We start from the raw sequence: 15,147 nt of genomic DNA on the forward strand, positions 1-15,147 counted from the left end.
GGTTCAAAAGACGAAATAGGAAATTATAGACCGATTTCAATTATGTCAAATGTATAGAAAGTTTTCGCTAAAGTGATCCTGGTCGAAATATCACTAAGGAATTCGGGCTGATGACGAGTATCTTGTCTGTCCAGAGATCAGCCAAGGCTTTGGATCGTGAGCTTTGGCTTGAAGTTCTGGGGTGGGTTGTGAAATTGATTGATTTCCAAAAAAAATCTTAATCGAAACAAACTGTGGCAGATGTGAAACATGTCACTCTAAATTGTCACGGTCAGAAATTTTATTATCAGAAAAATAATTTGTTTTCAAGTAAAACACAGGTTATGTGTACTGTAGTAATAAAGTATAGGTATCCGAGCTCAGTGTAGCGAGAGAGGTGGCTTAACGCCGGATCGAGTGGGAGAGAATCGCACAGTCGATTGCGCATGGCGACGCGTCGCCACACCGTACACACTACTGCAAATATACTGTATACATACCATCATAAAGCATGACGACGTCGCCGCGGCATGCGTCGTCACGCCAGAAATCGGTTTTACGTGCGACTATAGATGTTTCACATCAAAAATTGATAATTAGACCCCTGGAGTACGTTTATCTTTGGCTAGCTTATCTTTACGGAGTGCTTCGGAAACACAGAGTAGGTATGTCATGAGAAATCTGGAGTGTGATTCCGCTATTTTATACTCGTCGATGTAATATTCGCCTATAACCAGTTTTATTAGAATTTGAACTTTATTTTTATGGGATGCCAAAAATAAAATGTCACTAACAACGAAGATAAGCTGTAACTTTACAGAATGCAGGTTGATAGTTGATAGATCGTAACAAAGTCAAACATTGTCTATTAGTTAATGACAAAGATTTAAGGAAGCGATTGGCTTTTCTTACTACTGCACACACGAAAATAACGTGAGTGGATATTTAGGTACAAATAGTGACGAACTGTTGAGTTTCTTGTCGGCATTTCTCAGTAGAATCTGTCGATCTGGGAGCTGTGAGTAGAAATCTACCTCATATTAACTCACTGCTGTCTATGTGGTGATTAATAGTGATGATGATGATGATAAAAATACAATTTCACTGACTACAATTCTTCAGACCGCAACAAAGCTGCGTTAAATAGCTTCCAATAGTAGATCAATCCGCACGCTTCATGTTTCACGAGCCGGCAGTTTATTTATACCTCAGACGAAACGTGCGCGCCTCTCGCTGCTGCCTCGGAACTCTTACTCGTGAACTAATTAATTTTGTGATTAAAATTCAATACTAGACAGAACAATATTTGATTTTAAAATTGTTGAAAAAGACGTCTTCATTAAGTTAAATCTTAGTTTTCACTTTTCGTCCAGACAAAACATATGGTGAGTTTTTACTTTTGCAGCAGATTTAGGTCAAACGGGAATTAGTAATAGATTCGTACTATTTCATAATAATAGGTTATCAATATGTAGCTGAAGATAAAGATTTGCCATCACAAAAAAGGTTATTTAAAAGTTAGTAACCAGCTAGAAGCCGAGCTGGCGGCTCGAGACGGTTGTGCTTGGAAGTCCATGTAAGAAGCCCATGCCCAGCAGTGGACTTATCGGCTGGTAATGATGATGATGATGATAAGGATAACCTGGTAAGGATTTGTTCATACGAGAAAAGACTACAGAAAATTACAAATAATTACGGGACAGTCGGTCTCATTATTTCACACTGCAAAGAACTAAGTAAGCAAAGGTTAAGCAACTTAAGAAATATTTGTTCTTGCTTGCATAAGGTTCATCAAACTGCAGATATGACAGAACAGGAGCCTTGCGAAGTGTGCTCATCCCCGACAGTGCACAAGTGCTCGAGCTGCCAAGCTGTCCACTACTGCTCGCGGAACCATCAGAAGCAGCACTGGAAGCTGCACAAGCAGTACTGCGTGCCTGTCAGAGTCAAGGAAGATGCTAAATACGGACGGTATCTAGAAGCTATACGGAGTGTGAAGACTGGTGAAGTTATTATGAAAGAGGCGCCTCTTATTACTGGACCTTCACAGGTAAGTCTTTATAGTCGGAATTATTTGGAAGGGGTATCTCAATCGGTCAGTCTATTCCTGTCCAAACGGACTTCTCTAAATCCGTCAACGTAAATGCACATTTAATTATGACTAAGAATTAAAAGAATAATAAAATCTAAATATTAAATAATACACACACACCATCTAATTGTTCATCCATAGTCGAAGTACCCAATACAAACCTAATCACTCATTTAATGTCAGGTCTAATGAACAAAATGTCCCAAATTGTATTCAAACGTAAATCTGTTTGTACAAGTGTCGTCTGATCCTGTATCCTGACAAGAACAACTTGATATGATGTGTGTAAACACATTTCAGATGACCCCACCAGTGTGTCTGGGCTGCTACAAGCTGCTGGAGGCGAACAAGACTGTGTCCTGTGAGAAGTGCGGCTGGCCGTTCTGTTCCGACGCATGCACGAGGAACGTGGTGCATGCTCCGGAGTGCTATTACACGCAGCAACGGGGTGAAAAGGTAATCAATTAATCATCATCATCATCATCGCTATCACCATCATGAGCTGTAATGAGAGCACGAGATATCTCTCATTATATTAATATACATTCACGCTAAGGTTTGAATTTATTTTTGTTACTACCAAGACGATGGACGTCCACACAGGACATAGGCCTTTTGTAGAGATTTCTAAACATTAATCCTGTGCCGCATCCATGCCAACCATCCAACAAATCCCTGCGACTCGCTTGATGTCTTTAGTTTACCTAGTAGGATCGACCAACACTGTGCTTGCTAGTGCGAGGTCGCCAATCTAGCACTTTGGGGCCCCCAACGTCCATCGGCTCTTCAAACTATATGCCCCGCCTGCCACTTCAACTTCACCTAAATGCATTGCTTATAGGTGAACATCACAAACTTCGGCACACCGCATCCGAACTACCAAAGCATCACCGTCCTACGCTGCTTGTACCAGAGGGACAACAACCAGAAGCTGTGGGCAAAGCTGCAGGCCCTCGAGACGCACAACGATGACCGCAGAGGAACTGAGAAATGGAACTACGACAGAAAAATGATTGCGGAATTTATTTGGAAGTTCTTCAAGCTTGAGGGGAAATTTAACGAAGAGGAAATTATGACGTGCTGCGGAATTATTCAGGTAAATTAATGCGATATTGAAGCACTACAATAACAACGTTGTACCTATCTCTTGAAATAAGATATTGTTCAAGTCAGCCCTTGACCACCTGATGGTAAGTAATGATGCAATCTAAGATGGAAACGTTCTAACTTGTTAGGAGGAGGATGAAAATCCACACCCCTTTCGGTTTCTACACGATATCCACCGCAACCTATTCTAAATCGCTTGGCGGTACGTCTTTGTATGTAGGGTGATAATAGCTGCAGCCGAAGTCTCTCACCAGCCAGACTTGAGCCAATTAAGAAAACCTCAATCGGCCCAGCCGCGGATCGAACCCAGAACCTCCGTCTTGTAAGTCCACTGCGTATACCACGACGCCACGAAGACCAAAACTACAATCAGGCAATAAATCTCCCACTGATTACATAAAGGAATAAACTAAGTAAATCTTGATTTCAACGAACTCAGGTTCATTCCAATATTACAAGTGGCGCAGTCGGTAGGATTATTTTAGGTGTTATAATTGTTTTAGTAGAAATTTATATTATTATTTATAATGGTGGTTTCAGATAAACGCCCACGAGGTGCCGCTCATCGAGCCGGACTACGTGGCGGTGTACGACAAGGTGTCCATGGTGGAGCACAGCTGCCGCGCCAACTGCAACAAGAGCTTTGCTTCCGACGGACAAATTGTGAGTGACGACTAGATCTATATAAAGAAACTTTTGCCAAGAAAAAGTTGCTGATTTTTCAAAAGCTTATACAGATTTTCATAAATTACAGCTAATTACGATCTAATTACGTCAAACAATACACAAAATCAGTGCCATGGAAATAATATTAATATTCTGTGATCAGTCCTTTTTAATTTGATTCTGTTTCATAGTACAAACTGACTAAACTTGGCTAGCACTTGGCTAGCTAGCCTTCTTCGAGTTTTCTTACTGTAAGCTGTCATGCAAATTATCATTAGCATAATTTGAGAGTATAAAGAATCAATCACTCTACCCTACTGCCTAAACTCGACATCCCTTCCTTATAAAGAAGGAAGCCTGGTTATTTTTATTTTAAAATTTAATTTAATTTAATTTAGTTATTGTTACTGATTGTATTTATATTTTTCTTAATTTTATTTCACTGTTTGTATTTTTTTCTTTTTCACCATGTATTTGCACACTATTAATTTGGTTGAATGCTGTAAGGAACGGTAATTCTTGCAAATAAACGATATTATTATTATTATTATTATTAATGGGTTAAAGTATATGGATAACTACGATGTTCAGATTCTAAGTGCGGGGGTCAACATACCGAGCGGGTCGCACATATCGGTGTGCTACACGGACCCTCTGTGGGGCACGGAGGCGCGCCGCCACCATCTCTCCGACACCAAGTTCTTCGAGTGCTCCTGCGAGAGATGTTCCGACGTGACGGAACTCGGGACCATGTTTAGTGCTGTGAAGTGTAAGAAAAAGTGAGTTCATTTATATGTACGGTTTGAATATTTATTTGTGAGGAGGACTCATTAAGCCAGATTAGATTTTGATATTCCTGCCTGTGTTAAAAGTAGGTTCTTATTTCTTCCTTGTTAAATTTCGTGAACATGAAGTTGCTGAATTTTTTCACACACACTTTTCTTTATTTCCAGAGATTGCAAAGGCTACCTCTTGCCTGACACATTTATCGTCCCAATTCTACATAAAACCAAATCCCCAGACCCCAAAACCCGAGGTTTGGACGACAAGTTCTGGAAGTGCGGCAGCTGCAAGGATGAAGTGTCGGATGGGATCATCCAGCAATTGCTGCAGGACATTGGTAGGGAGCTGAGTGTAATGCCCAAAGGTGAACCGGATGCCTGCGAAAGGTTTGTTTACATTTTTAGGTTTTCAACACTGTAGTGCTTTTTACAACCGCGTAATCTATAACCTTAAAGGGATGTCTCGATTAGATTTGCATTGGGAATGGCAGAACATCATGAAATACGAGTTAAACTGTCACTAGATATCTAAATGATGATATTATGACCTTCTAAGTACAATATCGATCAAGAATCGCACTGCTGCAATCGGATAGAAACCAAAATCAAACTATCGTATCGCAGGAAGACCAACTACGAGCGGTGCCCGAGGCTTTATTATTTTTTCATATATATATTTTTTTTTTGCATAATTTTAAGTGATAGTTAGATCAAGCAAATTAAATGTCTCTCGAATGAGGTAACAACAGTTTCTTGAAATAAAGAACGAACAGAAGAAACCCTTGGAGTTAGCGGTAAAATATTTGCCTTCCAGATTCATTGGGCACTGCAGCAGCTACCTGCACCCCTCGCACTACTACATGACCGACGTGAGCCTGGCGCTGGCGCAGATGGTCGGCCAGCAGTGCGAGATGGGCCTCGCGGGGGTGACCGAGGACCGCCTCTTGCTGAAGACTCAGCTGTGTAGGAAGATTGCGGACCTTTTGGAAACACTGGCACCAGGTGTGACGCCCATTAATTTATTCCCTAAGTTTCAGCGGTAATGGGGCCGGACTTATCACCGAGAAACAATTCAATTCCCGCTCGCTGGATTATTAACGTATCTATTTCTTCTAACAGTCTTTTCCTAAATGAAGGGGAATGGGATTATTGGTTATACATATATATTTCAAAATATATGGCGAATATTCTTTAATGCAAAAAATCGTGGTATTTAGAAAGACAGAACGAATGCAAGAAAAAACATTTTGATAATTTTATTGTCCCAAACTGTATACCTATATTATACTAAGTATACCTATTAAACATTGGGCCGTGAATTCGGGTCATCTTAAAGATCTGATTTTTGTTAAACGTTACTGATTAAGTTACCAATGTACTTTGATACTACTTGATCACCCTTGGGATTTTTTTCTAAAATATTCAAATTAGTTTTAGATAATTAGGTGGTGTGTATTCAAACCATTTGCGTTTTATTCATTAATAACGGGACACCCTGTATATACTTCCTATGTTTTCCAGCGGAAGCTCGTTTGAGGGGCTCGCTGCTGTTCGAGCTGCACGCTGCGGTGGCGGAGACGGGCCGCAGGAGGTCCCTCACCGACGGACCGGGGGTCATGCTGGGATACATCACGGTATTTAAACTTGGAGCCGTGGTAACCCAGTGGAAATGACCTCTGCCTTCGATTCAAATATATATCATTAACAACCAATATTCGGCAGATGAGCTAGACTAGACTCCTCTCAAAATGAGAGGATTTTTGGTATAATAGTCCACCAAGCTGGCCCAATGGTGATTGGCAGACTTCACACACGTAGAGAACTAAGAAAATCTGGCCTATTCACTATTTTGGTTTTTATTTACAACCTATTAAAAAAAAACATCAAATCAACTGAGAAATGTCATCTACCTCCTGTATGATATCCGCAAACTCAATTTCGTATTTCAACTAACATATGTCAAAGTTAGTGTATGCAGGTTCACGATATTATTCTTTCACCGTTTGAGACACGTGATATTTAATTTCTTAAAATGCACACAACTGAAAAGTTGGAGGTGCAAGCCCCGGACCAGACACCGTCCGCATGAAAGGCAGAGGTCATATCTGTGCTATCAGAACTCTCACTCACACCTTGGCCAGGCCAGGCCTTGTAGCCAGGTGGCAATTAAAAAAAAATGTATAAAAATTACAAGTGTTGTCGACAGGTCACATGAAGTTTTCGATTGGATCTGTCATACTCATATATTTTTTTAATTTTCGAAGCGTTAGCGTTTGTAGAAAGAGAATCGATGTGCTACTTGGCTACAGACCCTGAGTATATGCTTCTACAGCAAATTAAAAACAAAGAGAATCTCAACATCCTCTATCTGTGGATATATTATAATGTTAATGATGAACCAAAATTCCAGGAGTCCCGCAAGATCCTGCTGGAGTCAGCAGCGCTGCTGGTGCACGAGCCAGCCGAGCTACCGGAAGGGCGGCTGGGGCGACAGGCGCGGATCAACCTGTTGCACATGGATGAGCTCATACAGAACCTATCCGCCGCGCTGCCGGCGCCGCTGTGATCTATGAAATATAATAGATTATATATAGATTGACTGATACAACTAATTGTTTCTTTGATGCCGATATACAATGCTCCTCGCTGCTCGCGCTGCCGCGATATTGCCGCTATGTTGCACTGGTACGCAACTCAGCAGTGCAAAGATTATGTATGACAGGGTCGTTCCCCTTTTTAAGTTTTAAAAGTGTTAGCGGACCCCAAGGGGACATAGTCACAATATTTGAAAACGGGTCGTACTTTACCACAATTTGTTTCAAAACCAAAATATCTGGTCCATCTTATTCATGGACTTAGGTAAATAATGTTACCTCAACAAATGGTACGAATTGAGTGTATGAAATGACGTCCAAAATCGCTATACGAAACAACCCTGCGATAAGCTTAATGACCCTCAACTGAACTCAACGAAATGTCGAAACATTATGGAACTGCTACAGATTTAAAAGCTTTTGCTAAGGCCCAGGTTCATAATTTAATGTAAGGATACGCAGTGCATGACGCACCAATGAAGTGCACGCCGCTGGCGGTGGTGCAAAGCGGCTAACTGTCGCCACAACTGGACCGGGTTCGATTCCTCGAATCCGCCGCGAGCGCCCCAATTGTCCAACACCGTCACTTGTAAGGCAACTATCTATACTGGTTTATAAAGATTCCGTGCCACGTGTCCGGGCTGTGTTTACCTTAGTAGATTGCTTTGACCGTTTCCCGTATGCAATTTGGATCGTATACTATCTTTTATCTCCAAAAAATAAAAAAAATATATAGCTATAATAGCGGGCAAACGAGCGTGCGTGTCACCTGCTGGCAAGTTATAACCACGGCCAACCACATTATATTTTACCTACGGACCACATCATATCCTGATTCCTGTACTATTCATCATTAATCATCTTTAACAACAGATACCTTTTATTCATCTCTTAGACACTTGATGCCATCCATAACGAAATTTGAAAAGATGTTCACTTATTAACATTAGCTTAAAAACTTCGGCTAATCTAAAATTAGCTATTGCCATAAATACAGAGGCCCATAAAGGCTCTTACACATATACATCGGGGTTAAAAGGAGCTACGAACGAAGACTGTTTAAACTTATAAAATAATATGTACCCAGACGATGTTAAGTACCATCAAAATGTTAGTACAACCTACCAGTTAATCCCTCTTATCTAGCAGTTAAATTTTCCATATTGCATAATGAGATAAGAGCAAGATCAAAAGCACATAATTGGGCTACTTTATTAGAGTTGTTTTTTTTTTATTTAATGACTAGTCAACCATTGTCTGCGATCTCACCTGATGATATGTGACGATGCAGTCAGATAATGGAAGCACTCTGACAGTTTCTACGCGGCATCGTACCTGGACAATAAATCGCTTGGAGTTACGTCTTTGCCGGTCGGGTGTTAACTAGTCACGGAAGAATCCTAACACCAGACCAAACCTGCCAATTTAGAAATTATAAAATCCTAAACTAACGCGTCAAGTCCACAGCACTACCAACTGCGCCAGAGTGTGAGAGAGTGAAAGTGAATAGGCTGACCTAAGTCAAGCTATGAAATACTGATTTTTTCTGTCTTCCAAGAAATTTTCGAGTATAAGTTCTCATCCCGGAGTTTGGGAGTTGGCTTAACGTGCCTTGGAGAGCACGATAAGCCATCGTTCTGTCTTTATCATTAACATCTAATAGGAACCGTTAAAAATTCAAGCTTTATCACTCAAGCCCATCATTCCACATTGGAGATGAGGTTGGTCGAAGCACCATATCCCCGCTCTTAGCCTGGCCTGGCCATGTATGTATGACGTATGATGATGAGGTAATAAGAAACGTTCCAAGAACTCCAATATCAATACAAAACACCAAAGAGGTGCATGAAAAAAGATTTCTACCAAATCACGACACCGCATAATGCTATCATAATGAAATTATCACATACAAACACGAGTATGACAGGTGTTTGGTTAAAGAAAATCTGAATACAGTGACGGAGATGAACACGAGGAGCGAGACGCGAACAACTGCGCACGCGCATATAGTGTACCGATAAAGTGTTGCGATTGTTGGCATAACTTGTACAAAATGGGTTAAAATATTTAATTTTGAGGCTATTATGTACATGCTTGAAGAGTATCAGTGATAGTTTATTATGATAGTAATAGTCTGTGAAAAGAAAGGTGATTTTGTGAATTGAATAAGGATCTAAAGAGCATAGATTGATGTGAGTATGAAATCTAAAATAAAAATAAAGGATAATTAATAACAATTTTAAAATATCTAAATGGCTAAAAATGGCAATATCAAATCTAAAATCCAATTCTCATTGGATTAATTGTTTCTTGTCCCTTTAAAGTTCGTATAAAATTAGATTACTGTAATTGGTCGTGGCCCTATAATAAATAAAATTATTATTAATTCATTCACAGTCATTTTATTTCACCACAAACTTTTTTAAGAAGTGATTTCAACCAACAATAGTGAAATGAATTTAAAAATCAATAAACTAAAGACACAGAATTTTATAGATCATTCGTGAAGAAATAAATTTTCAATTGAGAAATATCTATAATACAATAAATAAATATGTATGATTCATCTGACGTTATCAGAATTGTTCTTCTGCTAATGCAAGATAAACCCGATGCTTCAACAATCTTTAAGCTTATGAACAAATTAACAATTTTCATGGATATCCATGCAGCTAACAGAACCATTGTCAATGAACATGACATTCATTAGATATGTAGTAGAAAAGTTTCATTTACAAAGAATGCTCTTCTATTAAAAACAAAACTTTAGTATGTAGATGATGACAATAAAATAACTCAGTTAGAAACAGGCTGCGTGGCTAATAATAATGAGCCTCTTATAGTCAAAGTCAACCAACAAGCACTCCGTTTGTTTGTATTTGTAATTAACACCCTGCGCTGTTCAAACTAAATTATACGAGTAGCAGACAGTGAAGTAACACCTCGGAACACAAACTGTTAGACAGCATTCATCACCAGGATATGCCTTTGATATACAGATTAGCGATTGAAAAGTTTGGCAAGTAGGTATCCAATTGATTTTGCGGTTGATATATATCAGGTCTAACTGACAAGAAAAATAAACAACCTCACCGTGTTGTACAAATAAGGAACTAGTTTCTTATATTACCATAATGAATTGAATAAATAGGCCATCGCCGAGATGAGATGAGGGTTGATCCCTGTCCCCTATAGATTAGAATCGGATTAGACAAAAAGTAATGCACAAGTACTGATAACCAGCCATGTTTCCAAAAATAATACAGTCGTCGTAGTTACTTAATTGCATCAAATTCAAATCATTCTTAATCATAATCAGCATCATAGATGTCCACCGTAGAATATAGTTATTCGTAGATCTTCTGTAAGGACTTTCACACACCATGATTTTGAGCTGTATTCAAAGAATTCTTGAATCCCGAGAATTTCGAAGATTTCCTCAAAATTCGAATATTTTTGTTCCATACATAACATAAAGATCGACTGCAGACATAAAAGTAAGAATTTATTTCCAGATAAACGTGGTCCCATGATTGAGCAATGAGGTTGGCCCTTACAGTGAGCCTTCTATTTTGCTACGCTCAACACGCTAAATGTAACCTTCTAGAAGAATACGAAGAGCTATCCCGCAACATTCTGTATCCTCCAGAAGATCACACCGCTGCTGCATTGCCTATAGAAGTAGAGAAAGACAAAACTTCTGGTTGTATTTGCAGAAGTACTAAGAATCGAAGGGTTACCGTGTGCTTCGGCAACTACGCATGTCGAAGGTTTCCAAAGGTATCAAACATTGTTGAAATTTTTGTCCTCTAACAAATATTGATGGTCTCAACGTAGACTTCCTTGCACAACTCGTTTTTCTGAAAATTATCCTTATTAGCTTAAGGAACTTTGGTAAGGAAATAAAACTTGGTGAAAAACAAAGACTTGATTTATACAAGATAATTTCTATGTGAAAATCTCATGAAATTTTTATCGTTCTGAGCATTAATATCGTTAATTTACAGACAGGCAATAAGCTACGCGTGTTTCAAATTTCATCAAAAACTGATCAAACATTCAAACGTCAAATCCAACTTTTCATATCAATAAAATCATTTTTGGAAAGGTTAAGTTTAACTCATCAGAATTTTTCCAAAACTAAAGTATTGGTTATAGCAAGCAACATAACAGCATTTTACTAGTATGCCGGGCGCCTGTCAACATGTTTGTATGAACCGTATCAGATGGAAATTTACATACCTTAATCCCTGTTATGAACACAAGGTTTATAATGTTATTGTAATTATGTTAGCCAACTATGGTGTTTACTCAATCGTTCTGTTCTAGAATTATAGATAAAACATTTGCATAATTTTGGTAAGATTCGTCGCAGATAAGTTTGTAATTGATAAAACTATAAGTCAAGTTCATTATATGCTCTTAACTTGTAATAATTATGTCCCTTGCAGTCGAACGTAGAACCTCCTCATTTTTAGAAGTCGGTTAAAAGCTCACACTTGTGTTAAGTATAAAATACATTTACATAATTATATACGTTCAGGTTTTAGTCCTACTAGAGAAAAATCATTGTTGGAAAATACAGCTTTACTGAATAGACTACACGTACTATGTGGTATAGACTGTCGTCATTGCCATAAACATTCCCAATCCATTAATATTGTGCATGTATGGGACACCTAAAATACCGTACATAATTATGTAGTCGTATCTATCAAGACATTCTATTTTCTATTATTATCTCATGTATAAATTGTATTTTGTTGTTTTCCATCTCTATATTTAACGTTGGAACATCACGAGATATTTTTTCATGATAAGATTCGTTTTGTCAACAACTGTTCCATTATTATTTGTTCCTTATACACCTACAACAAATTCATCCGTTTGTTTTATTACAGGTTAACGTTCGTAATAGTGAACTATTTGTAGTCAGAACAACAGTTTTACCCGATATACGAGTTGGTGATTTGGATTCGTTGCAATACTTGACGGCTTTGAAAATAGACGCTAATCACCAACTGAAGTACTTGCAGCCCGGACTATTTAGAAATCTGACTAAATTACAACGATTATCAATATCTTACAACACTCAACTTCACGTGATCCACGACGGTACGTTCTCAGGGTTGAAGAGTCTGAAGGAACTAAGTCTAGTCAACAATGGTTTCACAAATATTTTAATGTTAACTCCGGCATTAAAACCTTATATGTTACCGTCCTTAAAAATGTTAGACATATCAGAAAACACCTTTGAAACGATACCTGAAAACGCTTTCGAGCCTATGACGGGAACAACGCTAACAAAGCTTTATATAAATTTGTGTCGACTTGATTTTATTCATCCTAATAGCTTTTTAAGTTTGAAAATGCTCCAAGAGTTAGGTGTAGGTGCGAATGACTTCAATTCTACAATAGTAAGTGATATTCTTATCAGCCTAAAGAAGCATAATATGAGCTTGAGAACTCTCGACTTGTCTGACATGGGATTCCGCAAACATCCTCCGAGAAGGCTAATGGAAGTTATTGCAAATACAACTGTAGAAAAATTAACTTTATCGGATAATCAATTTGAAATAATTACAGATGATACCTTTCCAAAGATGCCTAACATAAATGTCTTAAATTTACGGAGAATAAGCACTATGTTAATTGGACCAAAAGCGTTTAATCCTTTTAAGTTTCCAAATCTCCGTATCCTGCTATTAAGTGGCAACAACTTACCTGGTATTCATTTCAGGCACATTCCGAATCAACAGCTAATACTTTTGGATTTATCATCTAATAAAGGAACTAACTCTAACCCTATGTACTTTGAAATCGACAGAGGAGCATTTCTCGAATGCAAATCATTAAGGGTTCTTAATTTGGCTTTTAACAGAATGAAATCAATCTTTGATTACACATTCATGGGCTTAGAAAATCTCAGGATGTTAAATTTAGAAAATGGCACAATATTTTACATTGGCAACAAAACCTTTAAACCTTTGAAACATTTAGAAATACTTATTTTAGCTAATAATCCTTTAACTGCTAATCAGAATTTAACAAGTGAAATGTTTGACGGATTAAATGAACTGAAAATGTTAAATCTAAAGAATTGTGGTATTAAACATCTTTACGATGATGACAACATGTTTGAGATGATGCCAAGTTTGACTCATCTGATATTGGCTAACAATGAATTGTATTATATTACAACGGAGTTATTGAAACCGATGAAATTTTTGCAGGTATTAGACTTAAGTGATAATCTGATTATGTCGTGGTGGAAGCCCTTATTTTTGTCATCAGGGGTCAAGCCTCACACTTTGTACTTAGGAGACAATAAAATTTCGCAAATTACGATAAGCATGATGCAGGACATCAATTACTTGCTAGAAAATAAAGGAAATTATTCCATCGAAATTGACTTTATGGACAATGTGTTTATTTGTGATTGTTTTTCTATGTACAAGCCATACATGTGGTTGCAAATAAATGGTTCGAAAGACCTCCTTGATTATTTTGTAGAGTCTAATTTTTTATGCAGTAGTCCAGATCTATGGGAAGATCGAAGAGTAGCAGAATACCTCTCCTCCATTAAGAATTTGCGCTGTTTGATGTATGAGAAAATCTCAAATTTAATGCTTTTAGTGTGGACGGCGCCATCCATAGTGACATTAATAATTTTAGTCATAATAGGAGTGTTCATTTACAAATATAGAATTTACATTAGATACTGGCTGTTTTTAGCCAAACTAGCATTAGGAAGAAAATTTATAAAGAAATCCTTGAAAACCCCACCCGACCAAGAGACCATTCATAAATACGATGCATTTGTGTCCTACTGTAATGACGATAGAGAGTTTGTTTCTGAATTGATAACTCAATTAGAAGGTACACCACCTTATTTAAAACTATGTATATATGAGAGAGATTTTGAGATAGGGTCATTTATATCAGAATCAATATTGGCTAGTATTAATGAAAGTAGATATATAATTTTAGTTATAAGTAACAGTTTTGCGAAATCCCAATGGTGCAGATGGGAGACCCAGTTGGCAGAATATCACAGATTATTTCTCGAGGACGGTACCGCTTACGATCCTTTAGTACTAATAAGAATGGGTGACGTGGAGAGCAAATATTTAACAACGACTTTAAAGTATCTATTGAAGACAAAGATATACTTATCGTGGGAGGAAACGCAAGCGGAACAGTTTTGGAAGAAATTAAGAAATGTACTCATTAAAAATAGATAGAGTGTGTTATAAATATTTTGTTACTTAGTAAAAAATGTTTTATACTTTTTGTGTTTCATTAGCATTCACACCAATATTTAATATCTTTCCATAGGTTTAACAAATAGCTACTATTCAAATAATTTAATATTTAGATAAATTTCCAATCGATATTCTGTATACTTTACTGTAATATTTGTATATCCTATGTCAATTTCAGAATGATAAAAGTAAATAAAGTCGAACGAGTATTAAATGCAATAGAAACATACGCTGGGGATTTCCGTGTACTAAAACTAATAATGCATTGTACTAACTGCTACGCGATAGAAATTTCATTCCATAATGCTTCTTAGTACGTCTAATTCTTATGTAGTCCTACACGTGGTGAAAGAATATTAATCGTATCAAAAGTTACTGACTATCCTCAAAAGAGTCATTATAAACTATAGTTAAAGGTTGTTCCAGTGTTTAGTTAGCCTTTACCTTTGTGATTACGAGTCACGAGTTCCTGGGATTCTAGGTTCAAGTCTGGGACAAGCTATATAAAATACGGTACTATTCATTCTTCCAAGAAATGAAATATTCTCTTAGTAATGGACTGTAAACTATTGGGACGTTGGTGTTGTTTCACCCCTGTGTCTATGGCTCCACCTTATAGTTTCTATGACTCCTCCTACATTGCGGTGGAAATTACTGGTACG

General features: G+C 37.7%; 2 protein-coding genes across 2 annotated transcripts; both read left to right on the top strand.

Annotated features, from left to right (window-relative positions):
* The first annotated feature begins 1,139 nt into the window (after window positions 1-1,139).
* On the top strand, window positions 1,140-7,234 carry LOC112053099 (SET domain-containing protein SmydA-8). Its single transcript, XM_024092390.2, has 10 exons — window positions 1,140-1,364; window positions 1,766-2,029; window positions 2,372-2,527; window positions 2,913-3,167; window positions 3,719-3,841; window positions 4,436-4,623; window positions 4,798-5,013; window positions 5,441-5,628; window positions 6,148-6,260; window positions 7,037-7,234. Exons 1-10 carry the CDS (start codon window positions 1,362-1,364, stop codon window positions 7,190-7,192), a joined length of 1,662 nt encoding a protein of 553 aa, XP_023948158.1. The 5' UTR covers window positions 1,140-1,361; the 3' UTR covers window positions 7,193-7,234.
* Window positions 7,235-8,482: 1,248 nt separating this feature from the next.
* LOC112053098 (toll-like receptor 2) lies at window positions 8,483-14,464 on the top strand. The gene is made up of 3 exons (XM_024092388.2): window positions 8,483-9,412; window positions 10,736-11,000; window positions 12,122-14,464. The coding sequence occupies exons 2-3, from the start codon at window positions 10,761-10,763 to the stop codon at window positions 14,462-14,464; spliced, it is 2,583 nt and encodes an 860-aa protein (XP_023948156.2). The 5' UTR covers window positions 8,483-9,412; window positions 10,736-10,760.
* The last annotated feature ends 683 nt before the right edge of the window (window positions 14,465-15,147 follow it).

This window comes from Bicyclus anynana, chromosome 19, assembly GCF_947172395.1.
Source record: "Bicyclus anynana chromosome 19, ilBicAnyn1.1, whole genome shotgun sequence".
In the NCBI taxonomy this organism is placed as follows: Eukaryota; Metazoa; Arthropoda; class Insecta; order Lepidoptera; family Nymphalidae; genus Bicyclus; species Bicyclus anynana.

What these genes read in the sequence shown, in the direction of transcription:
- LOC112053099 (XM_024092390.2), top strand. An exon ending in TTATTACTGGACCTTCACAG is followed by an intron (nt 2,030 to 2,371) that starts GTAAGTCTTTAT and finishes AACACATTTCAG; the next exon opens with ATGACCCCACCAGTGTGTCT. An exon ending in GAACCGGATGCCTGCGAAAG is followed by an intron (nt 5,014 to 5,440) that starts GTTTGTTTACAT and finishes TTTGCCTTCCAG; the next exon opens with ATTCATTGGGCACTGCAGCA.
- LOC112053098 (XM_024092388.2), top strand. Translation starts at nt 10,761, where the DNA reads ATGAGGTTGGCCCTTACAGTGAGCCTTCTATTTTGCTACGCTCAACAC. An exon ending in CATGTCGAAGGTTTCCAAAG is followed by an intron (nt 11,001 to 12,121) that starts GTATCAAACATT and finishes GTTTTATTACAG; the next exon opens with GTTAACGTTCGTAATAGTGA.